At 42.8% G+C, this 18,907-nt stretch overlaps 1 protein-coding gene across 4 annotated transcripts in view; it reads left to right on the forward strand.

Annotated features, from left to right (window-relative positions):
- Window positions 1–18,907, forward strand: part of LOC117510655 (kinesin-like protein KIF27) — an 87,630-nt gene that overhangs the window by 47,504 nt on the left and 21,219 nt on the right. For all 4 annotated transcript variants that reach the window (XM_034170450.1, XM_034170451.1, XM_034170453.1 and 1 more), the window contains exon 6: window positions 53–249. In XM_034170450.1, coding sequence (XP_034026341.1) covers window positions 53–249 — 197 coding nt within the window. The remainder of the gene's footprint in view (window positions 1–52; window positions 250–18,907) is intronic.

Raw genomic sequence — 18,907 nt, forward strand, 5'->3', positions numbered from 1 at the left:
AGGTGCTTAGAGTCTTCTTTGTAAAAAATTTTTTTATGTGAATGCATTATAGATCCACACCAGTCCTCCCACCTTTTCATTGGAGAGAGTGATGGCAGCCTTTAAGATCCGCCATCATCTTTTGCTGGCTGAGCTTGAGGAGAAGGATCAAATGTACTGTCCATTCATAAAACAACAGGAGGAGAGCAAAGACAAAGGTCAAGAAAAGGAAGAAGTGGAAGACACCTTTAAAGTCAATATGGGATTTAGGTGAGAACCTGCAGTTTTTTTACAGTAACGAGCAACAAATATAAATATAACCATAAGTAGTGATTTACGGTGTCCAGATTGCAAAATCAAAATTCCAGAACATTTACTTGGTAGATGATTAACACAACCAATTTAAGAATTTTGACACCAAAGCTGATGTTGTAGCTTTAAACCTCTGACATTTTACATTTTGCACAAAAAAAGCTATTTTCTGATTATTTTGCATTTTGTACACCTGACTAATAGCTTGGTCACACGACATAAAACGATTCCTGAATGAAGGGAAAAAAGTCACAAATCGTTGAGAAAAGGTGTCCGAGCGAGCTTTATCACCAAATAGCCTGCTAATCAAGAGTGCAAAAGGAACGAAAGAAGAACATAATGAAACTGAAGCTAACACTGATCTCCACGCTTTAAACAAAACGCGCTTGGAGCCACTGCTCGAGCAGTGTGTGTCTTCATCTCTACGTTCTAGGACTCAGGACTGGGATGGAGCCCATAGTGCCTGAGTCCTGGAGAAACTGCAAACAGAAGCACGTGATCTTACCCACTGTGGAGATCTGTGTGCACGTCGGTGGATCCACCTGCTGTGGTTCCTCATCCAGAACAAAAGAGGGATCATCTCCTTCATCATCAGAATCCTCACTATCTGGATCAGACTCTGACGACACGCTGCGTGCTCCATCTTGCTCAAATTAAAAAAAAAAAACTGAAACGCTTACTCAACATTCATAAGACGCCTCTTCTTTGTCTTTCGGCTGTTCCCGTTAGGGGTCGCCACAGCAGATCAATCATTTCCATCTCACCCTGTCCTCTGTATCTTCCTCTGTCACACCAACCACCTGCATGTCCTCTCTCAGCACATCCATGAACCTCCTCTTTGGTCTCCCTCTTCTCCTCCTGCCTGGTGGATCCATCCTCAGCATCCTTCTCCCTATATACCCTGGGTCCCTCCTCTGCACATGTCCAAACCATCTCAATCTCGTCTCTCTGACTTTGTCTCCAAACCCTCCCACCTGAGCTGTCCCTCTGATATGTTCATTCCTAATCTTGTCCATTCTTGTCACTCCCAAAGAGAATCTCAACATCTTCAGCTCTGCCACCTCCAGCTCTGCGTCCTGTCTTTTTGTTAATGCCACCGTCTCTAAGCCGTACAGCATAGCTGGTCTCACTACTGTTTTGTAAACTTTACCCTTCACTCTTGCTGATATTCTTTGGTCACAAATCACTCCTGCCACCTTTCTCCACCCACTCCACCCTTCCTGCACTCTCTTCTTCACCTCTCTACCACACTCTCCATTACTTTGAACAGTTGACCCCAAATATTTAAACTCATCTACTTTCACCACTTCTACTCCTTGTAACTGCACTATTCCACTGGGCTCCCTCTCATTCACACACATGTACTCAGTCTTGCTTCTACTGACTTTCATTCCCCTTCTCTCCAAAGCATATCTCCACTTCTCCAGACTAGACTCAACTTGCTCTCTACTCTCACTACAGATCACAATGTCATCTGCAAACATCATAGTCCATGGGGACTCCTGTCTGATCTCATCTGTCAACCTGTCAATCACCACTGCAAACAAGAAAGGACTCAGAGCTGATCCTTGGTGTAATCCCACCTCCACCTTGAATGAGTCTGTCATTCTGACTGCGCATCTCACCGCTGTCACACTATTCTTGTACATGTCCTGCACTACCCTAACATACTTCTCTGCCACTCCAGACTTCCTCATACAATACCACAACTCTTCTCTTGGCACCCTATCATAAGCTTTTTCTAAGTCCACAAACACACAATGTAACTCTGTCCTTGTGTGTACTTTTCCAACAGTATTCTCAGAGCAAACATTGCATCTGTAGTGCTCTTTCTCGGCATGAAACCATATTGCTGCTCACAGATCTTCACCTGTTTTCTAAGCCTAGCTTCTACTACTCTTTCCCATAACTTCATGCTGTGGCTGATCAGCTTTATGCCTCTGTAGTTACTGCAGCTCTGCACATCACCCTTGTTCTTGAAAATAGGAACCAGCACACTTCGTCTCCACTCCTCAGGCATCCTCTCACTTTCTAAGATTTTATTAAACAATCTGGTTAGAAACTCTACTGCCATCTCTTCTAGACATTTCCATGCATCCACTGGAATGTCATCTGGACCAACTGCCTTTCCACTCGTCATCCTCTTCAAAGCAGCCTTCACTTCTTCCTTGCTAATCTCTTGTACTTCCTGATTTACTCTCACCACATCATCCAGCCTTTTCTCTCGCTCATTTTCTTTATTCATCAGTTCTTCAAAATATTCCTTCCACCTTCTCAGCACACACTCCTCACTTGTCAGCACATTACCATGTGCATCTTTTACCACCCTAACCTGCTGCATATCCTTTCCAGCTCTGTCCCTTTGTCTGGCCAATCGGTACAAGTCCTTTTCTCCTTCCTTACTATTCAACTTCTTGTACAGCTCGCAATATGCCTTTTCCTTTGCTTTTGCCACTTCTCTTTTCGCCTTACGCCGCATCTCCTTGTACTCCTGTCTACTTTCTTCATCTCTCCGACTATCCCAAAACTTTTTCGCCAGCCTCTTTCTCCTTATGCTTTCCTGGACCTCTTCATTCCACCACCAAGTCTCCTTGTCTTCCTTCCACTGTCCAGATGTCATACCCAGTACTGCCCTAGCTGTCTCCCTCACCACATCTGCAGTACTTTTCCAGTTGTCCAAAATTGCCATTCCATCCTTTTTGCAAAATCAACTACCATCTGTCCTTCCCCATTCCTATCCTTGATACCATATCTACCCATTACTTCCTCATCACCTCTGTTCCCTTCACCAACATGCCCATTGAAGTCTGCTCCTATCACCACTCTTTCATGCTTGGGCACACTCTCCACCACCTCATCTAACACACTCCAGAAATCTTCTTTCTCCTTCATCTCACAACCTACCTGTGGGGCATATGCACTGATGATATTCATCATCACCCCTTCAATTTCCAACTTCACACTCATCACCCTGTCAGACACTCGCTTAACCTCCAACACACTTTTAACATAATGTTCCTTTAAAATGACCCCAACACCATTTCTCTTCCTGTCCTCACCATGGTACAACAACTTGTACCCACCGCCGATGCTCCTGCTCTTACTTCCTTTCCACTTGGTCTCTTGCACACACAATATGTCTACCTTTCTCCTCTCCATCATATCAGCTAGCTCTCTCCCTTTACCAGTCATACTACTAACATTCAAAGTCCCCACTCTCATTTCCACCCTTCTAGTTTTCTTCTTCTCCCGCTGTTCATGGCAACGTTTTCCTCCTCTTCTTCGTCGTCTTCACCCAGCAGTAGCCCAATTTCCACCGGCACCCTGTTGGGCAATAGCACTGGTGGTGGATGTTGTTAACCCGGGCCGCGACCGATCCGGTATGGGAATTCGATTCTGAGTCTGCATAGTTGGGTTGGCTTGTTTTACGCCGGATGCCCATCCTGACGCAACCCTCCTCATTTATCCGGGCTTGGGACCGGCACTCAGAATGTACTGGCTGCGCACCCCATGTGGCTGAGTTATTCATAAGACAACATCATAAAAGTTTTAAAACATGCAATTGCGGTGACACTTCCAGGGCTCTGTAAAAATGCCTGTTTTTACAAATAAAAATGGAATATTTTACAAAAGCACATTTATCTTTAAACCAACACACGACACACGTCACATTAACGTGTTGGTTTACATAATGGATTACTGAACCAATCACTGTTTAGCACTTTTACCCAGAATGCTTTGCGGTCTGTGTTTGTTACAAAACCTCAGAATTAGTGCCTTATTCAACATTAAAAGATATATGTTATATTTTAACTTTGTACAAATGACAGAATTGACATTAATGGAGTTATTCTATCAGTATTTTCAAAATCCATAAGTTAGTATGACTTTATTTTTCAAGACCTCCGCCTGACCGGAGTGTTGAAATTGATAGGGAGCTGGCCTTATGGCTGCTCTTGGTGTGTCTCTGTGGTGGGAGCGCTGTTGTAAACAAATGCTTTCAGCAGGGGCCGAATGTTGAAAGAAAAATTATTATGATTAGTAAAGAGTTGATTTTGTGGGTCCTGTCAGGATTTGTCTGTGCAGCATGGTCAAACATTCTTGCTTATTCTTTAGGTCTTTTACAGCTTTTGATGCTTTCAAAATCTATCCTGTTAAAAATCAATTTCAGCTCTTTAGTAACTGCAAATGTCACATAGACAACACTGGAATTTATCGGTTATCGATTATCTGTAACTTCTGATACATTTTTGGGTGGTTTATTGGTTTATCTTTATCAAAGATAACTTTTCAGTTATCTTATTATCTGTTATCGAAGTTAATTTTTTGGTTATCTGTGCCCACCACTGGTTGTAGCACACTCGCGCACAAAAGGACTGCCTCGTACATGATTTAGCGACACAAATGTTCAAAAAAGAATGAAGCCATTTGCGATCACACTGGGTTTTCTGTTTTTATATGTCACACCTTTGTGGATCAAAACTGTTCACACGCAAATGTCCACTGCTGCTGGGACTTTTTCCACACTTGATGCTCAAAGTCTCGCTTCTGTAAACTGCCACCTGGTTTGCACAAACCAAGGCGCTGTTCATTCTGAGAGATCACAGCAGATGACAGGAAGTATTATTAAGTCGTCTCAGCCTTCATTTACACAGAAACAAACGAGGCTGATCGTGCTCCTGCAAATCCCCCTGCTACGAACAAATACCCAGCGATCAAGGATTACTTCCTCACAACGTTGAACTGTCAGACTGAAAGGGCCAGCAGGCTCTTCTCTCTGCAGAGGCTGGAGGACAGCAAGCCCTTCAGAGTTCATGGACAGAATGCTGCAGCTCTGTTCGGACTTTTTGTGCAGCAACTCTCCTCTCTGGTGTGCGCAGCGCTGGAACAACACCATGATCACGGACTGCCGTGTGCTGGTGGAGGAGGCCCAGAAATTCTTCCTGGCCGGCCAGCACCATGGCATGACGGTGGCAGCACTCACCACATCACAGCAGCAGAAACCCCACACCGCACACACAAGCTCCGCCGCAGAGGCGCTGCATCTGTCCTCCACAAAAGTGCTCACAAACTGGCTTCGGTACTGTATGAAAACATTCACCTGGTCGAGCAAAGTCAAACTAAATGCTAACATTACAAAAACTAAGCGAACGATAAGAATTTGTCAAGATCTACAGCAAAACGAAATATGGACGAATTGAGGTGTTCTGTGTCATTTGTTCAAAGTTTCAGATTCAGAAGAGGCCGGCATAAGGACTTTATGCGGACATTCCACTATTTAAGGACATTTTTTAATGAAAGACGTCCGCGCAAATTCGCCGAGTCGTTTCCGTGACGACTCTGCAAATCTGTGTGCGCCGCGACAGGAAAAACACCTCCGTGTTGAAAACCATTTGTAAAATTCAGGCGGCTTTTGATGGCTTTCAACAAGTGAGTAACTGAGAAATTGTTTAACAGCTTGGGCATGTTCCAACTTGCCCGTTAAGGTTTCCAACGGAGGTGTTTTTCCTGTCGCGACTCCCCGCGGTCGGGTCCGGCCCGACATGCGACTCTGCCCGCACGTTCTTTCATTACAAAATGTCCGTTAACAATGGAATGTCCGAATAAACTCCTCATGCCGACTTCTTCTGAAAGTTCTCTGTTCTCTGATGACTTACTGGGTCAACAGAGCCTGAAATGTGGAAGTTTTCAACTTGAAACGGCGAGACGCTGCCGCCTCGAAGCGCAGATCGCCATCAGGCGCCGTGGGCCGTCCTTATGGCGACACTACCAGACCAAAATCTCTCATCAGCCGTTAAAATTTTTACCGAAAACCAGCTGAATTTATCGAATGGTGTCCACTCAGTTGTGCCTTACAGTTTTGAAAAAATTTTGATCAAACAAAGCAGCAGTCTCTGAGCCATTCCTAAAGAATGAAAAAATCAACGAGAGGTTGGACGACTCCTCACTCAAAGACTGCCCACAGGCGAATGACGTAACCGACAGGCGTGAAAAAACTCTCGCATGCCCACGAGGGTTCAAGCATGTCTGATGTAATCACACGTGATTCAAATCCATATGGTTTTTGAAAAAAATAATAAGGTCGGATACTTTTCTAATACACCTCATACACCAGACTCTATAATGAGAAATGATAGACCTTGATAACTCACCTCAGTCAGCTAAATGAAGAAAGAAGATCAAGTTGGCGAGAATACATTGAAAACACTGACATGACCTATAACAGTAAAGAAGCATGGAAAACTATATCCAAGTTGAATTCTACAAACCAGCCCCCACAGCGAGTCTCAGCTGTCTCACCTAATCAGATGGCACATCAACTGATCCTAAATAGTAAAACACTTTCAAACCGAGCCAAAAGAACAAAGGGAATGGCAAGGCAGCTTCACCAGGCCCTCCAGTGTGATGAAAGCACCAAAATGGAACCTTTCACACTTAAATTCAATCAATTCAATCAATTTTTTTATTTAGCGCCAAATCACAACAAACAGTTGCCCCAAGGCGCTTTATATTGTAAGGCAAGGCCATACAATAATTATGTAAAACCCCAACGGTCAAAACGACCCCCTGTGAGCAAGCACTTGGCTACAGTGGGAAGGAAAAACTCCCTTTTAACAGGAAGAAACCTCCAGCAGAACCAGGCTCAGGGAGGGGCAGTCTTCTGCTGGGACTGGTTGGGGCTGAGGGAGAGAACCAGGAAAAAGACATGCTGTGGAGGGGAGCAGAGATCGATCACTAATGATTAAATGCAGAGTGGTGCATACAGAGCAAAAAGAGAAAGAAACAGTGCATCATGGGAACCCCCCAGCAGTCCACGTCTATAGCAGCATAACTAAGGGATGGTTCAGGGTCACCTGATCCAGCCCTAACTATAAGCTTTAGCAAAAAGGAAAGTTTTAAGCCTAATCTTAAAAGTAGAGAGGGTGTCTGTCTCCCTGATCTGAATTGGGAGCTGGTTCCACAGGAGAGGAGCCTGAAAGCTGAAGGCTCTGCCTCCCATTCTACTCTTACAAACCCTAGGAACTACAAGTAAGCCTGCAGTCTGAGAGCGAAGCGCTCTATTGGGGTGATATGGTACTACGAGGTCCCTAAGATAAGATGGGACCTGATTATTCAAAACCTTATAAGTAAGAAGAAGAATTTTAAATTCTATTCTAGAATTAACAGGAAGCCAAGGAAGAGAGGCCAATATGGGTGAGATATGCTCTCTCCTTCTAGTCCCCGTCAGTACTCTAGCTGCAGCATTTTGAATTAACTGAAGGCTTTTTAGGGAACTTTTAGGACAACCTGATAATAATGAATTACAATAGTCCAGCCTAGAGGAAATAAATGCATGAATTAGTTTTTCAGCATCACTCTGAGACAAGACCTTTCTGATTTTAGAGATATTGCGTAAATGCAAAAAAGCAGTCCTACATATTTGTTTAATATGCGCTTTGAAACCACCGCAGCGCAGTGCCTTTAATACCTATGGCATGCTCTAATCTCTGTAATAAAAGTTTATGGTCAACAGTATCAAAAGCAGCACTGAGGTCTAACAGAACTTAAAGAATTGAAGAAGGAGATAAAACAACTAAACTCTAACAAGGCAGCAGGGATTGATGGAATCCCAAATGAGTGCTTAAAACATGTAGGACCCAAAGCACTCATCTGGCTGCTAGCCTTCTATAACAACTGCTTGACAGCCTTGGTCACCCCTAAAAAATGGCAAAGAACAAGGGTCATCACACCCTACTGGCCCAAAAAACAACCATATAATATCCCTTCTTTGCTCACCACACAAGTTTATGAGAGAGTCATCCTCAATTGCATATCAGCAAACATAGACAGCCAACTTAAACCAGACCAAGCAGGTTTCAGGCCTGGACGCTCGTGTTGTGACCAGATATTGAACCCAACCCAATTCATAGAAGATGGATAAACTAAACAAACAACAGGAGCCATTTTCGTAGACCTCACAGCAGCCTATGACACAGTCAACCACAGATGTCTCCTCTTAAAAATAGCACAAATGGTAAAAAACTGACACATAGTCCAAATAATAGAAAGTCTAGTCAGAAATAGACACTTCTACAGAGAAATGGATGGTAATAGTAGCAGGTGGAGACAGAAAAGGAATGGTCCCCCCCCCAGGGATCAGTACTACCCTCAACATTATTCAGCGTGTCTTCCTGACTACCAGGAAGGTAGTCAGGGGGATATACCTGGTAGTCAGGAGGATATACACAAATGATCAACCACACCCCCACAATATTCATAGATTTATATATACAGACGATTTATACATTGCCACACAGGTGGAACTCACCATTATAGAAGCCCTTGGCTCAATGGAAGCATTCGATAAACAGTGGTGCCTGTGGTGTCGGAGTGTGACCACTAGAAACAGTCGCACTGTGAGAGGCTGCCGTGCAGCGAGCAGGCAGACAGGGTAGATCAGAGCAAGCAAGTGTACCACCATTAGGTTGTTCTTGTACAGCGTGTAACAAAGTTGCTAGTTCCAGTGCAAACTGGCAATGTTTCTCCACCAGGATGAACCACAAATATTTCTGTCACAACACGATAGACTGGTGACAAAAAAGAAGATATTTCCCTGGTGGAGAAGAGTTCAGCAGAAATACTGAACTCTATTGAAACGAAAAATAGCTCATGGTATTGTCGGCGACACTTGCGTTCTGAGCAGCAGAAGGCCTCCACTTTGACGAGGCTGAAGATGAATTCAAAGCATACATGGAGCGACTCAAACAATTCTTCGTGGAAAATGGAATAAAGTTCAGAGATGAAAAGTCCAAGGCAGTGTTTTTGATGGTTGTTGAAAAAGACACCATGCACTGTTGAGAGACTTATATGCACTAAAGAATCCAGCAGACTCATCGCGCTCACGGAAACGTGGCTAAAGAACCAGGATGTAAACTCGGAGCTGGACTTAGCTGAGTTTGGACAGCCACTCAGACTCGATCGGGACTCCCAAGTGACCGGTAAGTCACTCGGGGTGGAGTATGCCTGTACGTGAATCAAAATTGGTGCAAGACCGGAATTGTGAGGGAGTCTGTGTGCACGGAGGACATCGAACTCCTGTCAGTGTCTTTGCTCCCGTTCCACCTCTCGAGGGAATTCCCTCAGCTGTTTGTGACTGTTGTTTACATTCATCCAAAGGCGAATGCTGACGTAGCTGCGCGGATGATTACACGCACTGTGCGCAAATTCCAGCGTATCTCCCCAGATGCGCCTAATTTAATCATGGGAGATTTTAATAATTGTAACCCTAGTAAATCACTTCCAGGGTTTGAACAATATGTAACTTGCCCCACACGACGCACAAAATGCCTCGATCTGTGTTTTGGGTCAATCAAAGGCGCATATAGATCCTTCCGCAGAGCGCCACTAGGGTCATCCGACCATAACGTCATTCACCTTGTGCCTTATTACCAACCTCTCTTTAAGAGAGTCAAAGCAGAGAGACGCACAGCGCCTGTGTGGAACGCAGATTCCATTCAGTGCCTCCAGGAGTGCCTTGATTGCACAGATTGGGATGTTTTTAAAGACAACTGCAAAGATCTTGATGAACTTACAGAAACAGTGTCTGCCTACATCTCGTTTTGTGAAAACATAACTATCCCTCGCAGATCATTTTGTTCCTTCTCAAACAACAAATTCTGGTTCTCTAAAGATGTTAGAGACTCAATAATACAGAGAAATAAATGCTTTGAAGGAGGGGATATGTCTATGTATCACATATTGCAGAAAGAGGTCAAAAGAAATATTAAAAGAGCTAGAAATGACCATAAGAACAAAGTGCAAAGCCTTTTTACCTCAGGAAATCTTCGTTCATCTTGGAAGGGAATGAAATCTATGTTAGGTATGGAATCAAACTCAAGCTCTGGTGTTCTGAGCACTAACCTGTTTCCTTCAGATGTGGTCTTTGCAAATGAATTGAATACTTTTTATAACCGATTTAATGTCCTGAATTTTAATCACAATTTGTGTGTCCTTCAGAATGATGAGCCCAGCAACATTAACTTACCCATTGATAGAGGTGTGGTCCTTAAGCACCTTAAAAGTGTTAAGGAAAGGACAAGTTCAGGGCCTGATGGTATTGGGGGAAGCATCTTGAAGGTGCAAATACCTTTATTCGGATGTTGTTTATTGATTTCTTCTCTGCTTTTAACTGCATACAACCATATGTATTGGCAGAGCGATTAAGAGACATGAATATTGATGTTGGCCTAATCTTATGGATTATTGACTTTTTAACAAACAGATCGCAGAGAGTCAGAGTTAATGAAACTCTCTCCGATGCTGTTGTATCATCCACTGGAGTCCCTCAGGGCTGCATTTTATCCCCTTTGTTGTTTGTTTTTTATACTAATCTCTGTCAAAGCCAACATGATAATCATCACATCATAAAATATGCAGATGATTCAGTCATCCTGTCCCTTTTGCACGGTGATGACTCCACAGACCATAGTTTGGTCTTGCTGGACTTTTTAGAGTGGTGCCATTCATCTTTTCTACATATAAATGTGGATAAAACCAAAGAAATGCACATTGATTTCAGGAAAACACCACCTGTTCTGAATCATATGTCCATTGATGGGAAGCCCATAGATATTGTTGAGAATTATAAGTATCTGGGCACCCAAATTGACAATAAATTATCTTTTGAATTGCAGGTTAATGCAGTGTGCAGTAAGGCTCATCAGAGAATGCACTTTCTGCGAAAACGTAGGAATTATAATGTAGATGGTGTCTTCATGAAAATGTTCTACAGTTGCTTTGTGGAGTCAGTGTTAACCTTTTCCTTCATGTGTTGGCTTAACCTATTGAACCTTAAGAATCGCAATCGTCTTTGTAATATTGTCAAGGAATGTGGTAAAATTCTGGGAACTCAGTGCACGGACATTATGGACCTTTTTAAAACAAGGATTGTGTCAAAAGCCAGGAAAATTATGGCCGATTCTGCACACCCTCTGCACCCACAATTTAAGTTTCTGCCCTCTGGCAGACGCCTGGTAATGCCCAGATGCAGAACCAACAGACTAAAAACTCTCTTATTCCCACAGCCATTGCTCTCCTAAATAACACCTAAGGACTCACTGTTGCACTTAAGTCTATACTGACTCGCACCTTATTTCTGGGCTCTTGTTTTATATATTTATTCTGCTGTGTTTTTATGTTTTTTATGAATTTGTATGATGTGGTTTTATGAATGTAATGTAATTTTTACTGCTGACTGCACCTGAATTGCCCCCATGGGGACTAAATAAATGATCAAATCAAATCAAATCAAAATCAAGACTGTAAGTTGGTTATTTGGTTATTTGCCAAAAATGAACTTTATCAGCGAGAGATATAAGTTTAATACCAGGAGACGAGTCCATCAGTGATTTTATGGCAAGTTTAAGAAAGCTAGCTTTGACATGTCAGTTTGGGACATTTTAAAGTGGATATGACACCTAAAAAATTAGGTAAAACTGATATAAATATCAAAATATACATACAGTATAGTAAGTTGAAAGTGGTTTTAATTATTATCACTGAGAAATAAAGTTTGTACAGTTTCTCAAAAGTGTGTTTCTTGGAAAGCGCGCTGGTGTCATGGTTTGGCCCTGTTCAAGGCTTTGATTCCTTTTTTTCTTTACATCTCCTTCGGCGCCTGCTTTGTTTTATTAGTGGATTATTTTCATCATGTGTTTATTCTGTGTTCCATTTTGCTTTATTACTTGGTCTCTTTGTCACTTTGTATTTCTTTGTCATGATTCAGTTCCATTCTAGTGTTGTCCTGCCAGTTTGTTTTCATCATGAGTTTATCACATTTATTGTATATGCTTAGTCACATGTTATTAGTTTTTTTTTAACTTTGGTGTTGCTCATCAGATTATGTTCCATTTGTTATTCATGGAATTTTCTGTTCATCAGTTATCTTGTATTATTTATTGCATTTTCTGTATTCTCTGGGTTTTGGTTATTCGCAGTTCAATCCATAGTCGTTGTGCCTTCATCAGTTGTTGTATTCTCTTGTCTGCCAGTATCTGTTTCATCCTAGTTTGGTTTAATTCAAAGGTCCTTGTTTTTTCTCTCTTTAGACTTGCCACTGTATTTTAGTTCTGCCCCTTTTGGTTTCACTCAAGCACTATTGTTTGTCTAGAACACGTCAGGTTATTCAGTTAGTTTTTCTGTCACCTACTTATCTTGCTTAACACCGGTTTGTTTTGCCCTCCTGCACTTTCTTGCCTTTCTTCCCTCCTCTTTGTTCACTAAACCGCACCTCCTTCCACACACCTGCTCCACATCAACCTGATTAGTTTGCTTCTCTTTAAAACCCTCACAGTCACATGTTATTAGTTTTTTTTTTTAACTTTGGTGTTGCTCATCAGATTGTGCCATTTGTTATTCATGGCATTTTCTGTTCATCAGTTATCTTGTATTATTTATTGCATTTTCTGTTCATCAGTTATCTTGTAGTGCTGCTTTTGATACTGTTGACCATAAAATTTTATTACAGAGATTAGAGCATGCCATAGGTATTAAAGGCACTGCGCTGTGGTGGTTTGAATCATATTTATCTAATTACAATTTGTTCATGTAAATGGGAAATCTTCTTCACAGACTAAGGTTAATTATGGAGTTCCACAAGGTTTTTTTGATCAGGATATGTCATTCAATGCGCATATTAAACAAATACATAGGACTGCTTTTTTGCATTTGCGCAATATCTCTAAAATTACAAAGGTCTTGTCTCAGAGTGATGCTGAAAAACTAATTCATGCATTTATTTCCTCTAGGCTGGACTATTGTAATTCATTATTATCAGGTTGTCCTAAAAGTTCCCTGAAAAGCCTTCAGTTAATTCAAAATGCTGCAGCTAGAGTACTGACAGGGACTAGAAGGAGAGAGCATATCTCACCCATATTGGCCTCTCTTCCTTGGCTTCCTGTTAATTCTAGAATAGAATTTAAAATTCTTCTTCTTACTTATAAGGTTTTGAATAATCAGGTCCCATCTTATCTTAGGGACCTCATAGTACCATATCACCCCAATAGAGCGCTTTGCTCTCAGACTGCAGGCTTACTTATAGTTCCTAGGGTTTGTAAGAGTAGAATGGGAGGCAGAGCCTTCAGCTTTCAGGCTCCTCTCCTCTGGAACCAGCTCCCAATTCGGATCCGGGAGACAGGCACCCTCTCTACTTTTAAGATTAGGCTTAAAACTTTCCTTTTTGCTAAAGCTTATAGTTAGGGCTGGATCAGGTGACCCTGAACCATCCCTTAGTTATGCTGCTATAGACTTAGACTGCTGGGGGGTTCCCATGATGCACTGAGTGTTTCTTTCTCTTTGCCCTGTATGCAACACTCTGCATTTAATCATTAGTTATTGATCTCTGCTCCCCTCCACAGCATGTCTTTTTCCTGGTTCTCTCCCTCAGCCCCAACCAGTCCCAGTAGAAGACTGCCCCTCCCTGAGCCTGGTTCTGCTGGAGGTTTCTTCCTGTTAAAAGGGAGTTTTTCCTTCCCACTGTCGCCAAGTGCTTGCTCACAGGGGGTCGTTTTGACCGTTGGGATTTTTCCGTAATTATTGTATGGCTTTGTATATAAAGCGCCTTGGGGCAACTGTTTGTTGTGATTTGGCGCTATATAAATAAAATTGATTTGATTTGTATTATTTATTGCATTATTCTGTATTCTCTGGGTTTTGGTTATTTGCAGTTCAATCCATAGTCGTTGTGCCTTCATCAGTTGTTGTATTCTCTTGTCTGCCAGTATCTGTTTCATCCTAGTTTGGTTTAATTCAAAGGTCCTTGTTTTTTCTCTCTTTAGACTTGCCACCGTATTTTACTTCTGCCCCTTTTGGTTTCACTCACGCACTATTGTTTGTCTAGGACACGTCAGGTTATTCAGTTAGTTTTTCTGTCATCTACTTATCTTGCTTAGCACCGGTTTGTTTTGCCCTCCTGCACTTTCTTGCCTTTCTTCCCTCCTCTTTATTCACTAAACCGCACCTCCTTCCACACACCTGCTCCACATCAACCTGATTAGTTTGCGTCTCTTTAAAACCCTCACAGTTCCACAGCTCACGGCCTGATTGTTGACTTTGTACACTTTCTCACCTCACGTTCTTGTCTAGTTTGCTCTTGTGTGTTTTGACCTTGCTTTTGTACTCCGATCTCCACCTTGCCATATCCTGAACTCTGCTTGTATTTTGACTCTGCCTTTGCTTTGCCTGCTATATTCCTCGATGCTGTGTGAACGACCCCGGCCTGATTTATGGACCACGTCCCAGCCTATACCATGTCTGATACCTCCGTTTCCATGTCTGACTACCAGTGTACCGTACCTAATGCCTGGTTTCAAGATAAAGCCAATTATTCATCTAAACCAACCATGCCTGTGAGTCTGCATTGGTCTCCTACCACTTCTTGCATCAAACCAGCACTAGCCCTGACAGAACAATCAGGCCAGTACCAGGAGACAGCAGACTCAGACCCAGAACTCAACTTGTCAGCACTTAAAGAGGTATTTGCTGACATACACTTCTTTACCTGTTTTTGCCACACCTACTCCCCAGGCGAGAAGTTTGACTACCTGCATCAGGCATGGGAAGTGGTTGAAGCAAACACTTGGCTTTATCGCTACTTTCCTGATCTAGAGGATCTGGACAATTTTTTTGCAGCCGACTGGGTGAAGCACCTCGAGTTATATCTGCAAACCACTCATTCACCACCAGACGATGATGCAGAGTGGGAAGATCTGGAGGATGAGTCTTCATCAAAGACAGAGGATTCAATACTCCAGAGCAAGGCAGAGTTTTTGTTTAAGATTCAGGCGAGTGGAGCAAGCAGCACATTTTTTCTAAGTTAGATGAGCTTCTCCTCACTGCTCCAGCCTGACATTTCGTGCATCACACAACACCGCAGCTTTTGATCAGTCTGCCTGGACTTGAAAAGGCTAAAACCTTTCGCCCTTGTGTTTGTGCAATATGCTGCGACACACTGGTCAGGCATATCGACAAACAAGTCCCTGAGAGCTGTGTTTAATCAAAGTTTCTGCCGCTAAAAAAAGTGTAAACAATGGCCGCCAGGTGCGCAAGCCAATACAGTCTACATGTAGTGATGTATTTTAGACTTGGTGCTCAGCGGGAAGCTGGTCACAGGGCGTGCACATTTTTCAGTGGTGGGACGTTCAAATGTTATATATAACGGGAGAATTGCGTAGGCTGACCGAATTATATAACCTTTGTTACATGTAATAAGACTATGTTGTCTTTAAGTGTCATATCCACTTTAAGGCCCGGTCACACAGCGCTTAACGATGAGCAATGAAGTCCAAATGAAACAAGAAATCTGGACTTTTGTTGGCATTGTTTAACCTTTGCGCTGCGCATGGCAGTCCGTGATCGTGGTGTTGTTCCAGCGCTGCCCGCACCTGAGGGAAGAGTTGCTGCACAAAAAGTCTGGCCAGTGTCCTGTTAGGAGCTGCAGCATTCTGTCCATGAACTCTGAAGGGGTTGCTGTCTTCCAGCCTGTGCAGAGAGAAGAGCCTTCTGGCCCTTTTAGTCTGACAATTCAAAGGTTTTGAGGAAGTGATCCTTGATCACTGCGTATTTGTTCGCAGGGGGAGCTTTGCAGGAGCGCGATCAGCCTCGGTGCCATTTAGCTGCTGATCGCGCTCATGCAAAGCCCCCCTCCTTGCTGTGAACAAATACACAGTGATCAAGGATCACCTCTTCACGTAATAATATTTTGTGTCGTCTGCGATGATCACTCAAGGGGAACTATGCCTCAGATTGTACAGACCAGGTGGCAGTTTACAGAAGCGTGACTTTGAGCATCAGTGTGAAAAAGATCCAGCAGCAGCGGACATTCGCATGTGAACAGCTTTGATCGATGATCAGAAACACCAGGATTTTGAAAAAAAGGCAGAGAGAAAGACAGCACTATTTCTCTCTCGCGCTCTCTCTCTCGCTCTCTCTCTCTCTTGCTCTCAATGGTGAAACTTGCTTGTGAGTTTAAATGGAAATATTTTCTACTTTTTGGACGGGGAGAGAGACACAGAAGGACTCTAAACTTTGCGATATGATGTTCCCAGCCATGGCAAGGATATGATCAATCTATCTTTGTTAGTTGGCTATGTACCACAGGCTTTTAAGGTGGCAGTAATTAAACCATTACTTAAAAAGCCATCACTTCACCCAGCTATCTTAGCTAATTATAGGCCAATCTCCAACCTTCCTTTTCTCTCAAATTCTTGAAAGGGTAGTTGTAAAACAGCTAACTGATCATCTGCAGAGGAATGGTCTATTTGAAGAGTTTCAGTCAGGTTTTAGAATTCATCATAGTACAGAAACAGCATTAGTGAAGGTTACAAATGATCTTCTTATGGCCTCGGACAGTGGACTCATCTCTGTGCTTGTTCTGTTAGACCTCAGTGCTGCTTTTGATACTGTTGACCATAAATTTTATTACAGAGATTAGAGCATGCCATAGGTATTAAAGGCACTGCGCTGCGGTGGTTTGAATCATATTTGTCTAATAGATTACAATTTGTTCATGTAAATGGGGAATCTTCTTCACAGACTAAAGTTAATTATGGAGTTCCACAAGGTTCTGTGCTAGGACCAATTTTATTCACTTTATACATGCTTCCCTTAGGCAGTATTATTAGACAGTATTGCTTAAATTTTCATTGTTACGCAGATGATACCCAGCTTTATCTATCCATGAAGCCAGAGGACACACACCAATTAGCTAAACTGCAGGATTGTCTTACAGACATAAAGACATGGATGACCTCTAATTTCCTGCTTTTAAACTCAGATAAAACTGAAGTTATTGTACTTGGCCCCACAAATCTTAGAAACATGGTGTCTAACCAGATCCTTACTCTGGATGGCATTACCCTGACCTCTAGTAATACTGTGAGAAATGTTGGAGTCATTTTTGATCAGGATATGTCATTCAAAGCGCATATTAAACAAATATGTAGGACTGCTTTTTTGCATTTACGCAATATCTCTAAAATTAGAAAGGTCTTGTCTCAGAGTGATGCTGAAAAACTAATTCATGCATTTATTTCCTCTAGGCTGGACTATTGTAATTCATTATTATCAGGTTGTCCTAAAAGTTCCCTAAAAAGCCTTCAGTTAATTCAAAATGCTGCAGCTAGAGTACTAACGGGGACTAGAAGGAGAGAGCATATCTCACCCATATTGGCCTCTCTTCATTGGCTTCCTGTTAATTCTAGAATAGAATTTAAAATTCTTCTTCTTACTTATAAGGTTTTGAATAATCAGGTCCCATCTTAGGGACCTCGTAGTACCATATCACCCCAATAGAGCGCTTCGCTCTCAGACTGCAGGCTTACTTGTAGTTCCTAGGGTTTGTAAGAGTAGAATGGGAGGCAGAGCCTTCAGCTTTCAGGCTCCTCTCCTGTGGAATCAGCTCCCAATTCAGATCAGGGAGACAGACACCCTCTCTACTTTTAAGATTAGGCTTAAAACTTTCCTTTTTGCTAAAGCTTATAGTTAGGGCTGGATCAGGTGACCCTGAACCATTCCTTAGTTATGCTGCTATAGACATAGACTGCTGGGGGGTTCCCATGATGCACTGTTTCTTTCTCTTTTTGCTCTGTATGCACCACTCTGCATTTAATCATTAGTGATCGATTAGACAGTGAGGATTCTGATGATGAAGGAGATGATCTCTCTTTTGTTCTGGACGAGCAACCAGAGCAGGTGGATCTACCGACGTGTGGACAGATCTCCACAGTGGGTCGGATCGCGTGCTTCTCTTTGCAGCTTCTCCAGGACACAGGTGCTACCGGGGTTCGTCCCTGTGCTGAGTCCTAGAATGCAGAGCAGGTGCAGTCACACACTGCTCCAGCAGTAGCTCCCGGCGCATTTTGTTTAAAGCGTTGAGATCAACGTGAGCTTCTGTTTTGTTTTGTTCCTGTTTCATTCCTTTTGCGCTTGATTCGCAGGCTATTCAGTAATGGGAAAAGTCAAAAGCTCATTTGTGCACCTTTTCTCAAAGATTTGTGACTTTTTCCCTTTGTTAAGGAATTGTTGTATGCCGTGTGACCGGGCCATTAAGAGACATGCTTGTTTGTGGTGTTACCAGGAAGAAACTCTGCGACCACTTATTAAGCACAGCGCAAAGTAAAGAGTTAATGCTCACCGAAGTTTTGATGTGAGCCTCGTGCATGAAATGGCAGAGCAGTATACCGAACAGTGGTCAAAAAGGTCCTTAAAAGTAAATGCTGTGTCCACAAAGCTTTTTCCAAGAAGGAGGAAAAAGGTAAGCAGTGCCACAGATGTGGGAGGACAGGCCATATGCCAAATTATTGCCACTTTAAAGATGCACAATGCTACAGGTGCCTAAAAAAAAGGGCACATCGCCAGAACATGCAGAGAAAACCAGAGGAGGCGGAACTAAGTTGGAGAAGAAGGGCGTATCCAACCAGCGGTGGACCAATCCTCTGACGTCTATGCAGCAGCGGAGTGACCGATGGCGAGAAGAGTCACGTGAGAAGCTGCAGACAATGGTCGACTCTCTGATGGAGCAGCAGCGGGCGTTGGAGATGCTGCGTGATCACATCATCCCCTTCACAGCTTCATCCGAGGA

Source organism: Thalassophryne amazonica, chromosome 5 (genome assembly GCF_902500255.1).
Source record: "Thalassophryne amazonica chromosome 5, fThaAma1.1, whole genome shotgun sequence".
In the NCBI taxonomy this organism is placed as follows: domain Eukaryota; kingdom Metazoa; phylum Chordata; class Actinopteri; order Batrachoidiformes; family Batrachoididae; genus Thalassophryne; species Thalassophryne amazonica.